The 12,276-nt window shown below is 36.6% G+C and overlaps 2 protein-coding genes and 1 pseudogene across 3 annotated transcripts; 2 read left to right on the top strand and 1 right to left on the bottom strand.

The window, feature by feature from the left end:
* The first annotated feature begins 932 nt into the window (after positions 1-932).
* On the top strand, positions 933-5,798 carry LOC147501678 (argininosuccinate lyase, chloroplastic-like). Its single transcript, XM_086606694.1, is given in 8 exon segments — positions 933-1,317; positions 1,448-1,711; positions 1,969-2,085; positions 3,006-3,154; positions 3,374-3,665; positions 4,434-4,598; positions 5,439-5,622; positions 5,625-5,798. Coding segments are annotated over 8 exon segments (1,569 nt in total). The 5' UTR covers positions 933-981; the 3' UTR covers positions 5,687-5,798.
* Positions 5,799-6,758: 960 nt separating this feature from the next.
* On the bottom strand, positions 6,759-9,017 carry LOC147501677 (beta-ureidopropionase-like). The gene is given in 8 exon segments (XM_086606695.1): positions 6,759-7,278; positions 7,742-7,819; positions 7,821-7,967; positions 8,066-8,239; positions 8,241-8,294; positions 8,414-8,602; positions 8,682-8,789; positions 8,858-9,017. Coding segments are annotated over 8 exon segments (1,224 nt in total). The 5' UTR covers positions 8,966-9,017; the 3' UTR covers positions 6,759-6,912.
* Positions 9,018-9,117: 100 nt separating this feature from the next.
* LOC147501676 (uncharacterized) lies at positions 9,118-11,682 on the top strand (annotated as a pseudogene). The gene is made up of 6 exons (XR_015221427.1): positions 9,118-9,361; positions 9,425-9,520; positions 9,604-9,644; positions 9,713-9,830; positions 10,414-10,495; positions 11,389-11,682. The product of XR_015221427.1 is annotated as an uncharacterized LOC147501676 (transcript).
* Positions 11,683-12,276: the final 594 nt, after the last annotated feature.

The raw sequence follows: 12,276 nt of genomic DNA, 5'->3' as shown, positions 1-12,276 counted from the left end.
TATATAATTAAAAAAAATTATTTTAGTAATAATAATAATATATAATCCGAGAAGGAAACGAAACCCAAACCCAAACCGAACAGGAACTGATATTCTAAATCAGAAAATTGGGTATAGGTACACATACGCAAATTTCTTAAGTTTAGAGGAAATAACAAACATTTTTTTTGTTTTTCCTCCATAAAAACTGAAATTTGACATCTGTCTCAAATTTCAGACTGACTTTTACAATTTTGACCTCTTTTATTAGTCCCAACTAAAGAAGCCAACTACCAAAAAAAAAACTACTAACTAAATCGATTACCAAAAAGTAGTGGGTTAATCAAAATAACTAAAATTCATTCGAAATCTACAAAATTCCAATTAAAAGTGAGATGAATTTTTGGAGAGACCAAAACAATGTGGAAAACATCAACTTAAAAAACGGAAAAAATGTATGTTGATTACAACTAATTTTAATCTGACTTTAACAATTTAAAATGCATATCGATAATTTTGAATAACATGTTTAAGCTTTGTTTGATGTAATTCAAATTGTGAAATTGTGAAAGGACAAATAGTTTTTTTTTATAAGACAATTGTATTATTTGATTGCAGTACATCTTGGAGCAATACATACGCACCCTTGGCTGATGAATGGTCTCAATTGACACACACACCTACAGCATGGGCACATTAGATTTTAGTATTATTTATTTGTGAAAGAAATTGGCAGTTACAAATGAAAGAGTAAAAAGGAGAAATAAGAAATTTTAAAAACAGTTAATACACCCAAAAAATGACGTGTTATTAAAATTGAAATAGAATCAAAAGATAATATTGGTCTTTCTATGGACAAAAAACACACTAAACAAAATGTCTAGAGCCCAATTTATACTATTCTAAATATAAGAAAAAAACGAACCGGAACCCCTAACTAAAAGGAAAAAACAATCTAATAAACAAACCGCCCGAGAGACCAAAAAAAAAAAAAAAGTAAAAATGGAATCAGTCTACTACTACAACCGCTCCTTATCAACCTTCTCTCTCGATTCACTCTCCAAGATTTCCATCACCTCAAAACCTCTTCTTACCCACTTTCGTCGTATTGGTTTTGCCCGAATAATCCCATCACCCAATAACATTTGTTCTTCTACTTCCGAGATGAGTAGCAATAGTTCAGTTAACAACAAAGAAACCAAGTTATGGGGAGGGAGATTTGAAGAGAGTGTAACGGATGCTGTTGAGAAGTTTAGTGAGTCCATTTCTTATGACAAAGCTTTGTATAAGCAAGATATTCTAGGGAGTAAAGCTCATGCCACAATGCTAGCTAAACAGGTTTTTTTTTTTTTTTTTAATTGTTAATTTGGCTAATATAACAACGTGGGCTTTGATTAAATGACTTGAATTTGAGTAAAGTTTATTTATTTTTTTAAAGTTTAAGGTTTAGTGTATTACTTTGATGCAGGGTTTAATGACTGAGAGTGATAGGGACATCATATTGCAAGGTCTTGATGAAATACTAAAGAGCATTGAAGCTGGGAAGTTTGTGTGGAGAACAGACAGGGAGGATGTGCACATGAATATTGAAGCAGCTCTTACTGATATAATAGGTGAACCTGCAAAAAAGCTTCATACTGCCAGGAGTAGAAATGATCAAGTTGTAACAGATCTTCGATTGTGGTGTCGTGACGCTGTTGATAAGATTGTTACACGCATCAGATCCCTTCAGGTTCGTGTTCTCTTGAGATATCAATCATATATTTACTTTAGGTCATTCCCCAGAATTAAGCAGGGAATGTGTGTATCAACATAGTGCTGGAGTCAATGCCACCTCAGAGAACAAGATACCAACCAACCTATCTTCCTTTGGTTCCTGTTGTAGTACTGTTTTTTTTTAGGGTTGTAAAGGACCTGCATTTTACTTCTGTAAATAAACAAGTTTTTTTCTAAGCCATTCATTAAAAACTCATATTATGTAATCTGCAGGTCGCACTGGTTAATTTGGCTAAGAAAAATGAAGGCTTGATTGTTCCTGGGTATACACATATGCAAAGGGCCCAACCGATTCTCTTGCCACATCTTATCTTGTCTTATGTTGAGCAGGTAAGGGGAGGTTTCTGTGCCGTGCATATATTATATAGTGTGTGGGCATCGATATAGTTTGTAATATGTTATGAAGTTCCTGTTATTTGTTACCTTTTTTACTATTTTAAATGATACAACACCCCCCACTCAGACTAGAGTTACACACAAACTCTTATTGTAATTGAGCTTAGTATCTTGCCACTTGTTTTCACTGCCATGGCATTGTCAGTGAATGTTGGTATTGGTGAGTCGAATTTCCTATATATATTGACATATCGTCATGTTTTGCATAAAAGTTTGGCGTCTTGCTCTATGATTTCAGTCACATGACCATGGTACAACAGTCAGACTGGAGAACATTCAGACTCTCCTCACAAATGAGTTTAGCATCTTTGCCACTTGTTTTGAAACAAAATGTTGTAAATTGTGGTAATAGTCTGTGAAATGGGTCCACTTGTACGTTCAGAACTGGAGCAAGAAAGATAACTATACATCGCTAGTTGAAACCAAAATCTTGATTCAAGTACCTTGTTTGTTGTATTCTTTTTAAGGTACCAGTTGACTTTATCGTTGTCTTTATCAATTAACAATTATTTTGTTTGCTTGAGACTTGAAATGCTTACAAGGAACTAATCCACATAGCTTAGCTAGAACGCTAGTGTAGTAAATAATTTAATCAATAGCTTCAGATGCTTGCCTCACCACGATGTCGTGCATCCTAGTCGATGAGAGTGTTTCTCATTGCTAAAGTTAACAAGAAAATGAATGCATGGATCTTGCATTCAGATCTGTCTCTTCCCTTTTCCTACAACATTCAGTTTTGAAAATGCTTGGAAAATGTGGGGTAGTTTACCATGTTTTACAGGTGAGTCAAATGCTGTCTTTCTGTTCATTTAGTTTCCACAGAAGTTAACTTTAGCAATATAAATGTTTTGTAGCTTGAGCGTGATGCTGGACGCCTTACGGATTGCAGAGGACGCTTGAACTTTTGCCCTCTAGGTGCATGTGCTCTGGCGGGTACTGGTCTTCCCATTGATAGATTTATGACCTCCGATGCTCTAGGGTTTACCGCCCCAATGAGGAACAGGTATATGCTCACATAGTTTTTCTTCTTGCAATATATTGCTGCTTCTATCAGTTGAATCCACAAGAGCAAATCAGTGATAAAAGATTACATTAATGAAAAGGGAAAAAACTAGAGTGTGAAGGGTCATTGTCATATTAAAAGACAATAAATTAACAAATCAATGCATTTTGTTATCCGGTGTCCAAAGTTGATTACTTTTGTTTTCATGATGTTATATAGCATTGATGCAGTTTCGGATCGGGATTTTGTCTTGGAGATCCTGTCTGCCAATTCCATAGCTGCTGTTCATCTTTCTCGTCTTGGTGAAGAATGGGTTTTGTGGGCATCAGAAGAATTCGGATTCCTCACTCCAAGTGATGCTGTCTCTACAGGAAGCAGCATCATGCCTCAGAAGAAAAATCCTGATCCAATGGAACTCGTCCGCGGAAAATCTGCCAGAGTAGTTGGAGACTTAGTGACCTTATTAGTTCTTTGTAAGGGGCTCCCACAAGCTTACAACCGTGATCTACAGGTAGATCGTTTTCTTAGATTCAGTAAGAGGAAATTTAAGCCACTTATTTAAAAAGGATTGTTTCATGCAAAGCTTATCAAAGCTTCACCTCTCGACATATAAACCAACTAAAGGTGATGGAATACTTAACTCTGGAGTTTGGTTCGTATTTATCCACCAGAATGGAAGCTTTCCATGGGGAATACTTTCCAATTTCCCATGAATGAAAAACACCCTTACGTGTACCATGTGTGCACCATGTTGTAGTTTACTCTTTACTTTTCTAATTTTGAAAACATTGTTACAGTTTATTGTAAATTAGATTGCTCGAAAGTTGGAATTGCTGGAATGGTTTCACCAAAATATTTCAGCAACTCCGCTTTGAATATTTTGGTTGAGAAAAATAAACTCTTCATTTGACAAAAGAAAAAGAGAAGTTAGAAATCATACTGAATGTTTTCAGGGTAACTTTAAGAATATTATTATGTCCAAATTAACGATAAACTAATTAATGTTAAGTGTCATCAACAGGCATTGAGATATCAATGAATCGATTTTGTCTTTAGTAAAAACATCTAGTTATGGAAAGCATGCATGCTTCCACTTGTAGAGATGAGTTACCTCTCAAACTAACGCAAAAACTGCACAATGGACTACTTTGCATTTGTTATTCTGTGGTGTAGTGGATCCTCCCTTTATGATTGTTTGATTATCACTTTTCCCTTTTTCTTTCGTTTTTGGTTTCCCTCATTGATTATTCTTTAGTAATCAGGTTTTGGTTTTGAACAGGAAGACAAAGAGCCTCTTTTTGACAGTGTTAAGACTCTATTGGGGATGCTAGAAGTATCAGCTGAATTTGCACAAAATGTTACCTTTAATCAGGAGAGAATACAGAAGGCTCTACCATCTGGGTTTCTTGATGCCACTACGCTTGCGGATTATCTAGTGAATAAAGTAAGTGACTTTTATCAAACCTTGTTTTCTCAAATAGCAATTCGCTATAATGCATGAAGGCCTTAAATGTAGGGCTGGTCATCGAGTCGAGTTGTTAAGTGAGTAACTTTCGAGCTTCGACTCAAACTCGCTCATTCAATAATATGAGTCGAGTTTGAGCACATTTTAAAACTCGAGCTTGAACTCGAGACACTCGCGAACTACTTGCAGTTCACACTTAACATAGTTATGTTAACGCTTATTTGGGATAATTATTTATGTTAGTGTGTTAGATTATAATTACTCAACACATATTGATTGTATTTATAATTTGCACACCTTGAAATAGTTGTTTGATAGTGGTTATTGTGGTATTAGTGAATTGTAGTTGCATTTTGGTATTTTTTTTAGATGAGTTTAACAAGTTATTTTGGTTTTGAGGTAAAATTTAGAGTCTATTTGTGCTCAATTATATCTAGTTTGTGGTTGAAGTCGAGCCTATACATAATACAAGTCAAATCAAACTCTAGAGCCTATGATCGAATTCAAATTTGTAGTCTAGAAGAATAGGAATCTAGACTCATTGAGCTACTCGAATACTCGATGAGTCGAACTTGAACATGAAATAAAACTCGAACAAAATTTGAGCTCGACTCGAGAGATACACGAGCCGAGCTTGAGCACACGAGTAGCTCGATGACCAGCCCCACTTAAATGTAACCTATATCCATGAATCCATAATAGATGCCAAGAGAAAACAAACTAAATAATCCGTGGTTCTTACATTAGAGGCTAAAGCCAAAAAATAAAAGCTTACATAATGATAAATAAGTTTTTTGACTTGTCTTTGATATTGTGTAGGGAGTACCATTCAGGACAGCCCATGATATAGTTGGAAGATCTGTTGCACTTTGTGTCTCAGTAAACAAACAGCTCCAGGACCTAACTCTTCCCGAGTTGAGAAGTATAAACCCAGTGTTCGAGGAAGATGTGTACACATTTCTTGGAGTGCAAAATTCAGTGAAGAAATTCTGCTCTTATGGATCTACGGTTCAGAGTCGTTGCCCGATCAACTTAGTTTCTGGGTTTCCAAGCTTGACATCAATTGATATTGAGATCAATGATTTCTTTCCTGATGAATAGAACTCACATCCTAATTTTACATTATTGGTAGACAAAAGAAAAATTCCCTGAAAAGCAGATAGACAGCCAAAAGAAAAAGTTCGCACAAATTGATCATGGTTTTCTCATACTGGGAAACGACCTGCTGATAAGGGTGGTGGAGGCATTCTTGAATCCTGGCATGTGGTTTGGGTGCAACCAATGTATCTTAAGCGTAGCAACTGAGTAGACTGGATAGAAAACCTCTTGCAATTCACAGACGTCAATTTTATATTTATTCTTTCTCTACATTTTTCTTAGTCATTATTGGAGCATTGTAATCTCAGTTTTGAAGAATTGTCATTTTTTTTTCAAGCTCTTGCTTTTTATTGATTAATGTTAAATCAATGACTGCTCGTGCATAGCAATCTTAGTCTGCTAGAAGACATATCCACAAGTAGAAAAAAAGAGTTTGTTACAATTGTGGTTTTGAAATTTTTATGAAGGATTTTTCTTGAATAATATCCTTTGGTGTACTGGCGCAGTTTTGTTCATTGCGATTTGCGAGACAAAAATGGTTACTTGCTAGTATTATGAGGGTAAAAGTTAACTTTGCTTGGGAAAATTGTTTAACTGCTACTGCAACGGTGCAATCACGAAAGGGGCTGGGATCCCCACAACCTTTAAGCTGACCATTCAATGGCAAATTCAAGTGGTGATTGTGCATCAACGAGAGACAATCCTCACGTTTCAGGTGGAAAAAATGTGGTGTCCAATTATCGCACAAACACGGATGGTTTTGTAGCAAACTAGCAACTACCAAGTATGACCTGAAACTAATAATTGACGTTTAAATGATGGGGTATCATTGTACCCAGCATCACTGTGTTTAAAATTCTTTACTGAACAAGGTGGACCGATCATTTGGTATGAAGATCGTCATGGTCAAGATGATAAGATCATCTTGCCAACAGTCTCGACTCAATTCCGTACTCTTCTTCTCATACAAGCGACTGTTCCACGCTCGAACCGACTGTTGATAACAAGTTTGCACATAAGCAACCACGAATAACCATAGACTCCATTTTACATTCCTCTTTCTTTATTCATTGCAGATATATTCAAATGTTTACAATCAAACACACCTCGAGCTTGTTTTCATATTGAGGATGATCACAGCTACTGCTAACAGGAAAGAGAACTTGATTTGTGATTCTTCAATGTTTACCAGCACCTAGGCGGTCTTTTTCTTTAAAAGGGGATCAGCAATGACTTGAGGTTCAAAGTCTGGCTTCACATACTGGGAAAGCATATCTGCATACATATCATACCGAGCAGTCATTCGGAATCCCCATTTGTCTTTCAGCTGCCTACAGAGGTTAAGATCCATGTCTGATATCAACAATCCGTCCCTGTAACGTGAAAGGGATGGTGTGCAAGAAGCGTCTGGAGCGGAAAAGTAACTTGATCCATAGAAGTGACCAAAATCAGCATGCTGAGGTTTCCCGTCACCTGAAGTGAAAGGATTGGGAAAAACTTCTGTGCCGACACGATTGATTGACCCGACAAAGTAACTATTTGCTATGGCAGCATTACGGGCCTGAAAAACCATTAACCTTGAGAAATCAAATCCCTTGCCGCAGATGAGTTTCGATCCTACTTACAATCACAACCACTAAACACATATCATAGCACATGTCAACTAGAAAAAGAAACGCATGTACTGTACAGTAACTACCAACCCACCATCTGGTGAGCCAGCTAGATTAGATCGCGCATGCCGGTTTCCAACTCAACCATATGATTATTACATTTCAACCAATGGAACCTCTATGAGAAAATCCCTCCTGATCCTTTTGAAACCTCCATGAAGATGTAACAGTGAATCATGAGATATTCCACACTTAATCGATCTTATGAAACAGTAGATTCTCTATGATATCTTAATTCATAATTGGTACTTTAAATGATCCATGCTCGTTTAAAATAGAAGCAGATATGGAAAAGAGAGAAGTTACTAGGCAAAATATGATATGTAAAAGGTAAAAGGGACAAAAGATAACCTCAATGGGCCACATTGGTTCACTGAGTTCTCCAACAGTAGCAGAAGGGTTGAAGACAATCTCAGCACCATTCAAACCCGAAGGCCAACCAGTTCAGAGGATGGTGCCTTCCATAACATATGTTAACAGCTATCTTCCCATATGCAGTATCAAACACAGGATGCCCTGTGTTCCCTTCCATATAGTATGTGCTCTCATTGAAATCCCCAACTCTAGGTATGTGATTCTGTTGTACATATTATTCAGAAAAAGTTCAAACAACATAATCAGTAGCTGATCCCCAACAATCAATACCAATACACAATAGTGTTAGCACATGTTTACCTTGCGGTGTTTGCCAATAACATTACCATGATTTCCAATTATAACAGCAGTGTTCCAGAGAGTTTCTCCATGGTTCACATCCCTCTCGAGAATTGGACTCACTATGACCATATTATATTTCCGTGCCAGGTCTTGAAGAAATTGGGTCGTTTCCCCATCGACTGGCTCAGCAAAACTCACACCATCTCTTCTCCCTGGTACAAAATGCAAACGGCATTGTCCATGCCTCCTGGGATAAAAAAATATAAACACATTTTGAAATATTAATATTAGATGGAAATCCATCTATGTAGGAAGTTTTGTAAAACTATTCATATACATAGTAGTTTGTTTTCGTTGGTGACTCACTTGTAAGCATAATACATTGACTCCTGAAGCGCCTGCAGCATCTATGAGAGGTTTAATTTTCTCGAAGATGCCTCTCTTCTGGTCTGAAAAGGGTGCTGTGGTGGGAAGAGCAATAGAGTTCTGAATGAGACCTACTCGAACCATTCGAGGCTCTCGTAAAACTTCTTTTTCAGCATGGAAGCAGAAGGCCTACAAAAACAAACCAAGAGATGATGAGTCGGTGTATCTACCTTGACGACATATAATAAGACGAGACAAATTATATTACCTGCATGTCAAAGTCATATTTAGAAGATAGAGCAATTGCAGAATCAGGGAGACCGAGTGATTCAAGTGGTTTTCCACAGTTTAGTCCGTTAAGGATGCGTCCTACTTCCTGGAAAATAATTAACTAAAGATTAAAGTGTGTATTCCCCTCACAAATACAAATCAGTAAAAGATAACCTGAAAGAGGTGAGGTGGCAGAGAAGTGGATAGAAGTTGGTGAAGTGAATCGAAGCCGCCGCAAAGTGAACCATCTTTCTGTTCTTCAATCTTTTTTTCGTTGTCCATTTTTGTTTTCTGTTCAGCTACTAGATACGGTAGATAGATTCGCCCACGTGTGGACTAAATGGGCTTTTGGATAATGTTCGAGGCCCAGCCCGTTAACAGCCGACAGATAATAAACAAAGCTACACGTAGACACCTTTGTCATTCCGTGGGTATAAAGCAACTTCGAACAGCACAAGAAGAGATATTTTTGTTTGTTTGAGATTAATAATGGCAAATAATAATAATGATGATGATATAGAATCATCATCAGCCCCAAATTTACGACAGAGAAGGGTTAGGACAGACCCATTTTTGGTAATTTGCAGATGTTTCGGGCTAGTAACATCACTAACTGCCATTCTATGTATTACAGTTAACGTTGTTACTGCTGTTCGTTCTTTCAAAAACAGCTCAGATGTAAGTATTCATCATTTCTCTTTGTTTTAAAGATGATCACCTCTTAATAGATTCATATTGCAGATATTTGACGTGATATTTCGATGTTACGTGATTGTTTTTGCTGTGTTTGTAATCATGGCTGAAACTGAGTGGCCTTTCTTTTTCAAATTCTGGAGGGTATGTAATGTTCTAATTCACTTTCTTCTTACTAATTGCCTAGTTATTTACCACTTCATCATATTTCGATCATCTTATTGCAGGTATTAGAGTATTGGGCTGGTAGAGGCATGCTGCAGATTTTGTATGTAAAAGTTTCTTCCCCTCCCAAAAAAAAAAAAAAAAAAGAGACTAATGGAATGTGTTTTTCAGTGTTGCTGTCATGACGAGAGCTTTCCCCGAGGCTAATAAAAAGCGGAAAGATCTTATGCTTCTTCAAGAAATAGCAAGCTATCTGCTTCTAGCTTGTGGTGTTATATATATTATTTTGGTAAGATACTATTCTCACAAAAATCATCAGTAATACAGGCTGATTTTATAATGCTCTACTTGTTATCCTAGGCATGATATGCTTAAGTAAGCTTGTGCATCCTGTATCTGATTTTTTATTGCTCTATGTTGCTGAATTGAATGCTGATTTTCATCCTATAGGCTTTAAATGGAATACATTCCCGTGTCCGACACACCTTTTTTTTACTAAAAGTTCTTTGTGTGGGCAATATCCATTTAGTATAGATCGTAAACTTCTACTTGCAGGTGTGTTGAACACACATTCAGATTGAGTCCCAACTTTTCAACCTTTTATTGTGATCTTGTAGGCCTAATTTTACTTCCTATTTAACAATATGAGAATGGTGAGTGTTGGCAAATTTCATTCGAATACTTGGTTGTTTTGAAATTGTTTAGAACGGGATTCCTGCTTTTAGTGTGAAGTATTTTGTTTATTTTTTTTTAAATATAAAATTTTGATGGTTAAGACTGCTGATGGGTGTGTGACTTTGTGTGCATGGGTATAATTATCATCAATTCATCATCATTACTGATCCTTGTACATGGTTGAGGATTATCTTCAGGGTGTACTCTGCATTGGTTTCTTAAAGCGGGCTCGCCAAGTCAAAGAAGTGACAAGGGATCAAGCTGGCTAAAGATCTCGAGGTAAACTATTATGCAATTATGTGCAATTATATTTCAATAATTGATCACTGAAAATCTACTTTACATTTTGTTGTTTAGCTTCTTTCTTAGTGATAAGATACTTAGTAGCCGACCGGTAGATGTTATTGATCTGAAACCTTTAAAAAGTACAACTAAATCTGTAACTTTTTCTTAAAGGAGGACCATAAGAAAGGTAAGATTGTAGAACCTTTGCCATTATGCATGCAGACTAAAAGAAGTTAAAATTCCTAGTAACCAATTTTTTGTTGAGAAAACAAAAGTAGGAAAAAAACAGGATGCACCCTTGTACTCTTAAGGACTTCAACTTTGGGGGTTGTCGATTAATTAGTAAGGATGAAGTGCTCATGCTCACGTCTCGGGGTGGCTTGTATGTGCGTATATTGGTAACATCAATATTAGATGACTGAACTGATCTCAAACTCACTGACAGTCTGACACACACACACACATGAAACGGTAGGTTAATAAGTTCCTCATAATGGGGTTTGGCCAATGGTTGTTGTTGACTACTGTGCGCATATTGTCTCCACCATTATGAAGTTCTCAGTCTAATATGGTTCTGATTGAGTTAGGTGTAATGATCTCATAACTGTGAGTACTGTCTTGGTAACTCTGCGTAAAAGACAAAGCAAAAGGGCTTTTGTAATTTTTCCCAACTAGTTTGTTAAATATTTGCAATGGCTCTTGACTCTTGAGGAACAACCCCACCCCCACCCCAAGTTATTAAGTCAATTAAGTTCATTCATTTGCTTTCCATCTTCCGCTATCTTTGTGGATTACTTCTCTTAATTGAAATGCTTATTTTCTAAGAGCGGTATTAACTTCAGATTATTTTTGGTTCGTGCCATTTTAACTTCAATGAATAAAAGCAGGAATTGGAGCGGCGAAGGGAGGAACTTGAGGCTTTACTAGCTGCAGAGAGGACTTGAGATAACTAGATAAAGATTCCCAAGGTGGATGTTACTATAAGCATGAAGTGGGGATGAGGAAAATGATCTTGCTCTGAGAAAACACATCTCACAAACCTTAGTCATAAATCTGTGGAGTTATTCCTTATGCTGTGGTTGTGATCCTTCGATGCTTCTAAAGAATTTATTCTTTGCCATTGTGTAAATTTTTACACCAACCATGAGACTACATAATCAAATCATTCTGGTTGTCTGAAATCTGTTGTTACTTCTTGTCTGTGAGAAATGAAAGTTTGATGCTTTAACTAAATAAACTGATCCGTTGTTTGATCATTTGTGCCAAGATTTATTTCCGTAGGTTGCATAAAAAGTAATAGGAGCTGAAGTTTTGGTTTTTTAAGTTTTAACTCGTGCTTTTGCTTTTAACAAGCCAATTAGAAATGTCAGTAATCATTGGAGACCTCCAATGCTAAATGCGCGCTATGATAATTTATAAATACCAACTAGTCTATTATGAGTCATTTTTGCTTCCATTCCTTCTGATATAATAGCGCTGCTCATGCTACTCCCATTCTGAGTTTTCTGAATATTGTATACATCAAAAGTGATAGCCCAAATAGAGGGGTGGTATGCAATTTTAGATGGCCAGAGTTGACATTGTAAGGGTCTTGGCAATACTTGTAAGTTTCACCAGTTCAGCCGATACGGCATACATCTATAGTGTTGAATGTAGCTTTAAGCCTCTAAGGCCTAAGGAACTAAGATAATTTCAACAAAGCAGAAAAACGAAACTAGAATTATTTAGGTTTTGACTCACTCAAAGGGTGTCAGGGCTTCTAATTTGTTAGAGAA

This window comes from Coptis chinensis, chromosome 4, assembly GCF_015680905.1.
Source record: "Coptis chinensis isolate HL-2020 chromosome 4, ASM1568090v1, whole genome shotgun sequence".
In the NCBI taxonomy this organism is placed as follows: Eukaryota; Viridiplantae; Streptophyta; class Magnoliopsida; order Ranunculales; family Ranunculaceae; genus Coptis; species Coptis chinensis.
This window is presented reverse-complemented; position numbering and strand designations above follow the sequence as displayed.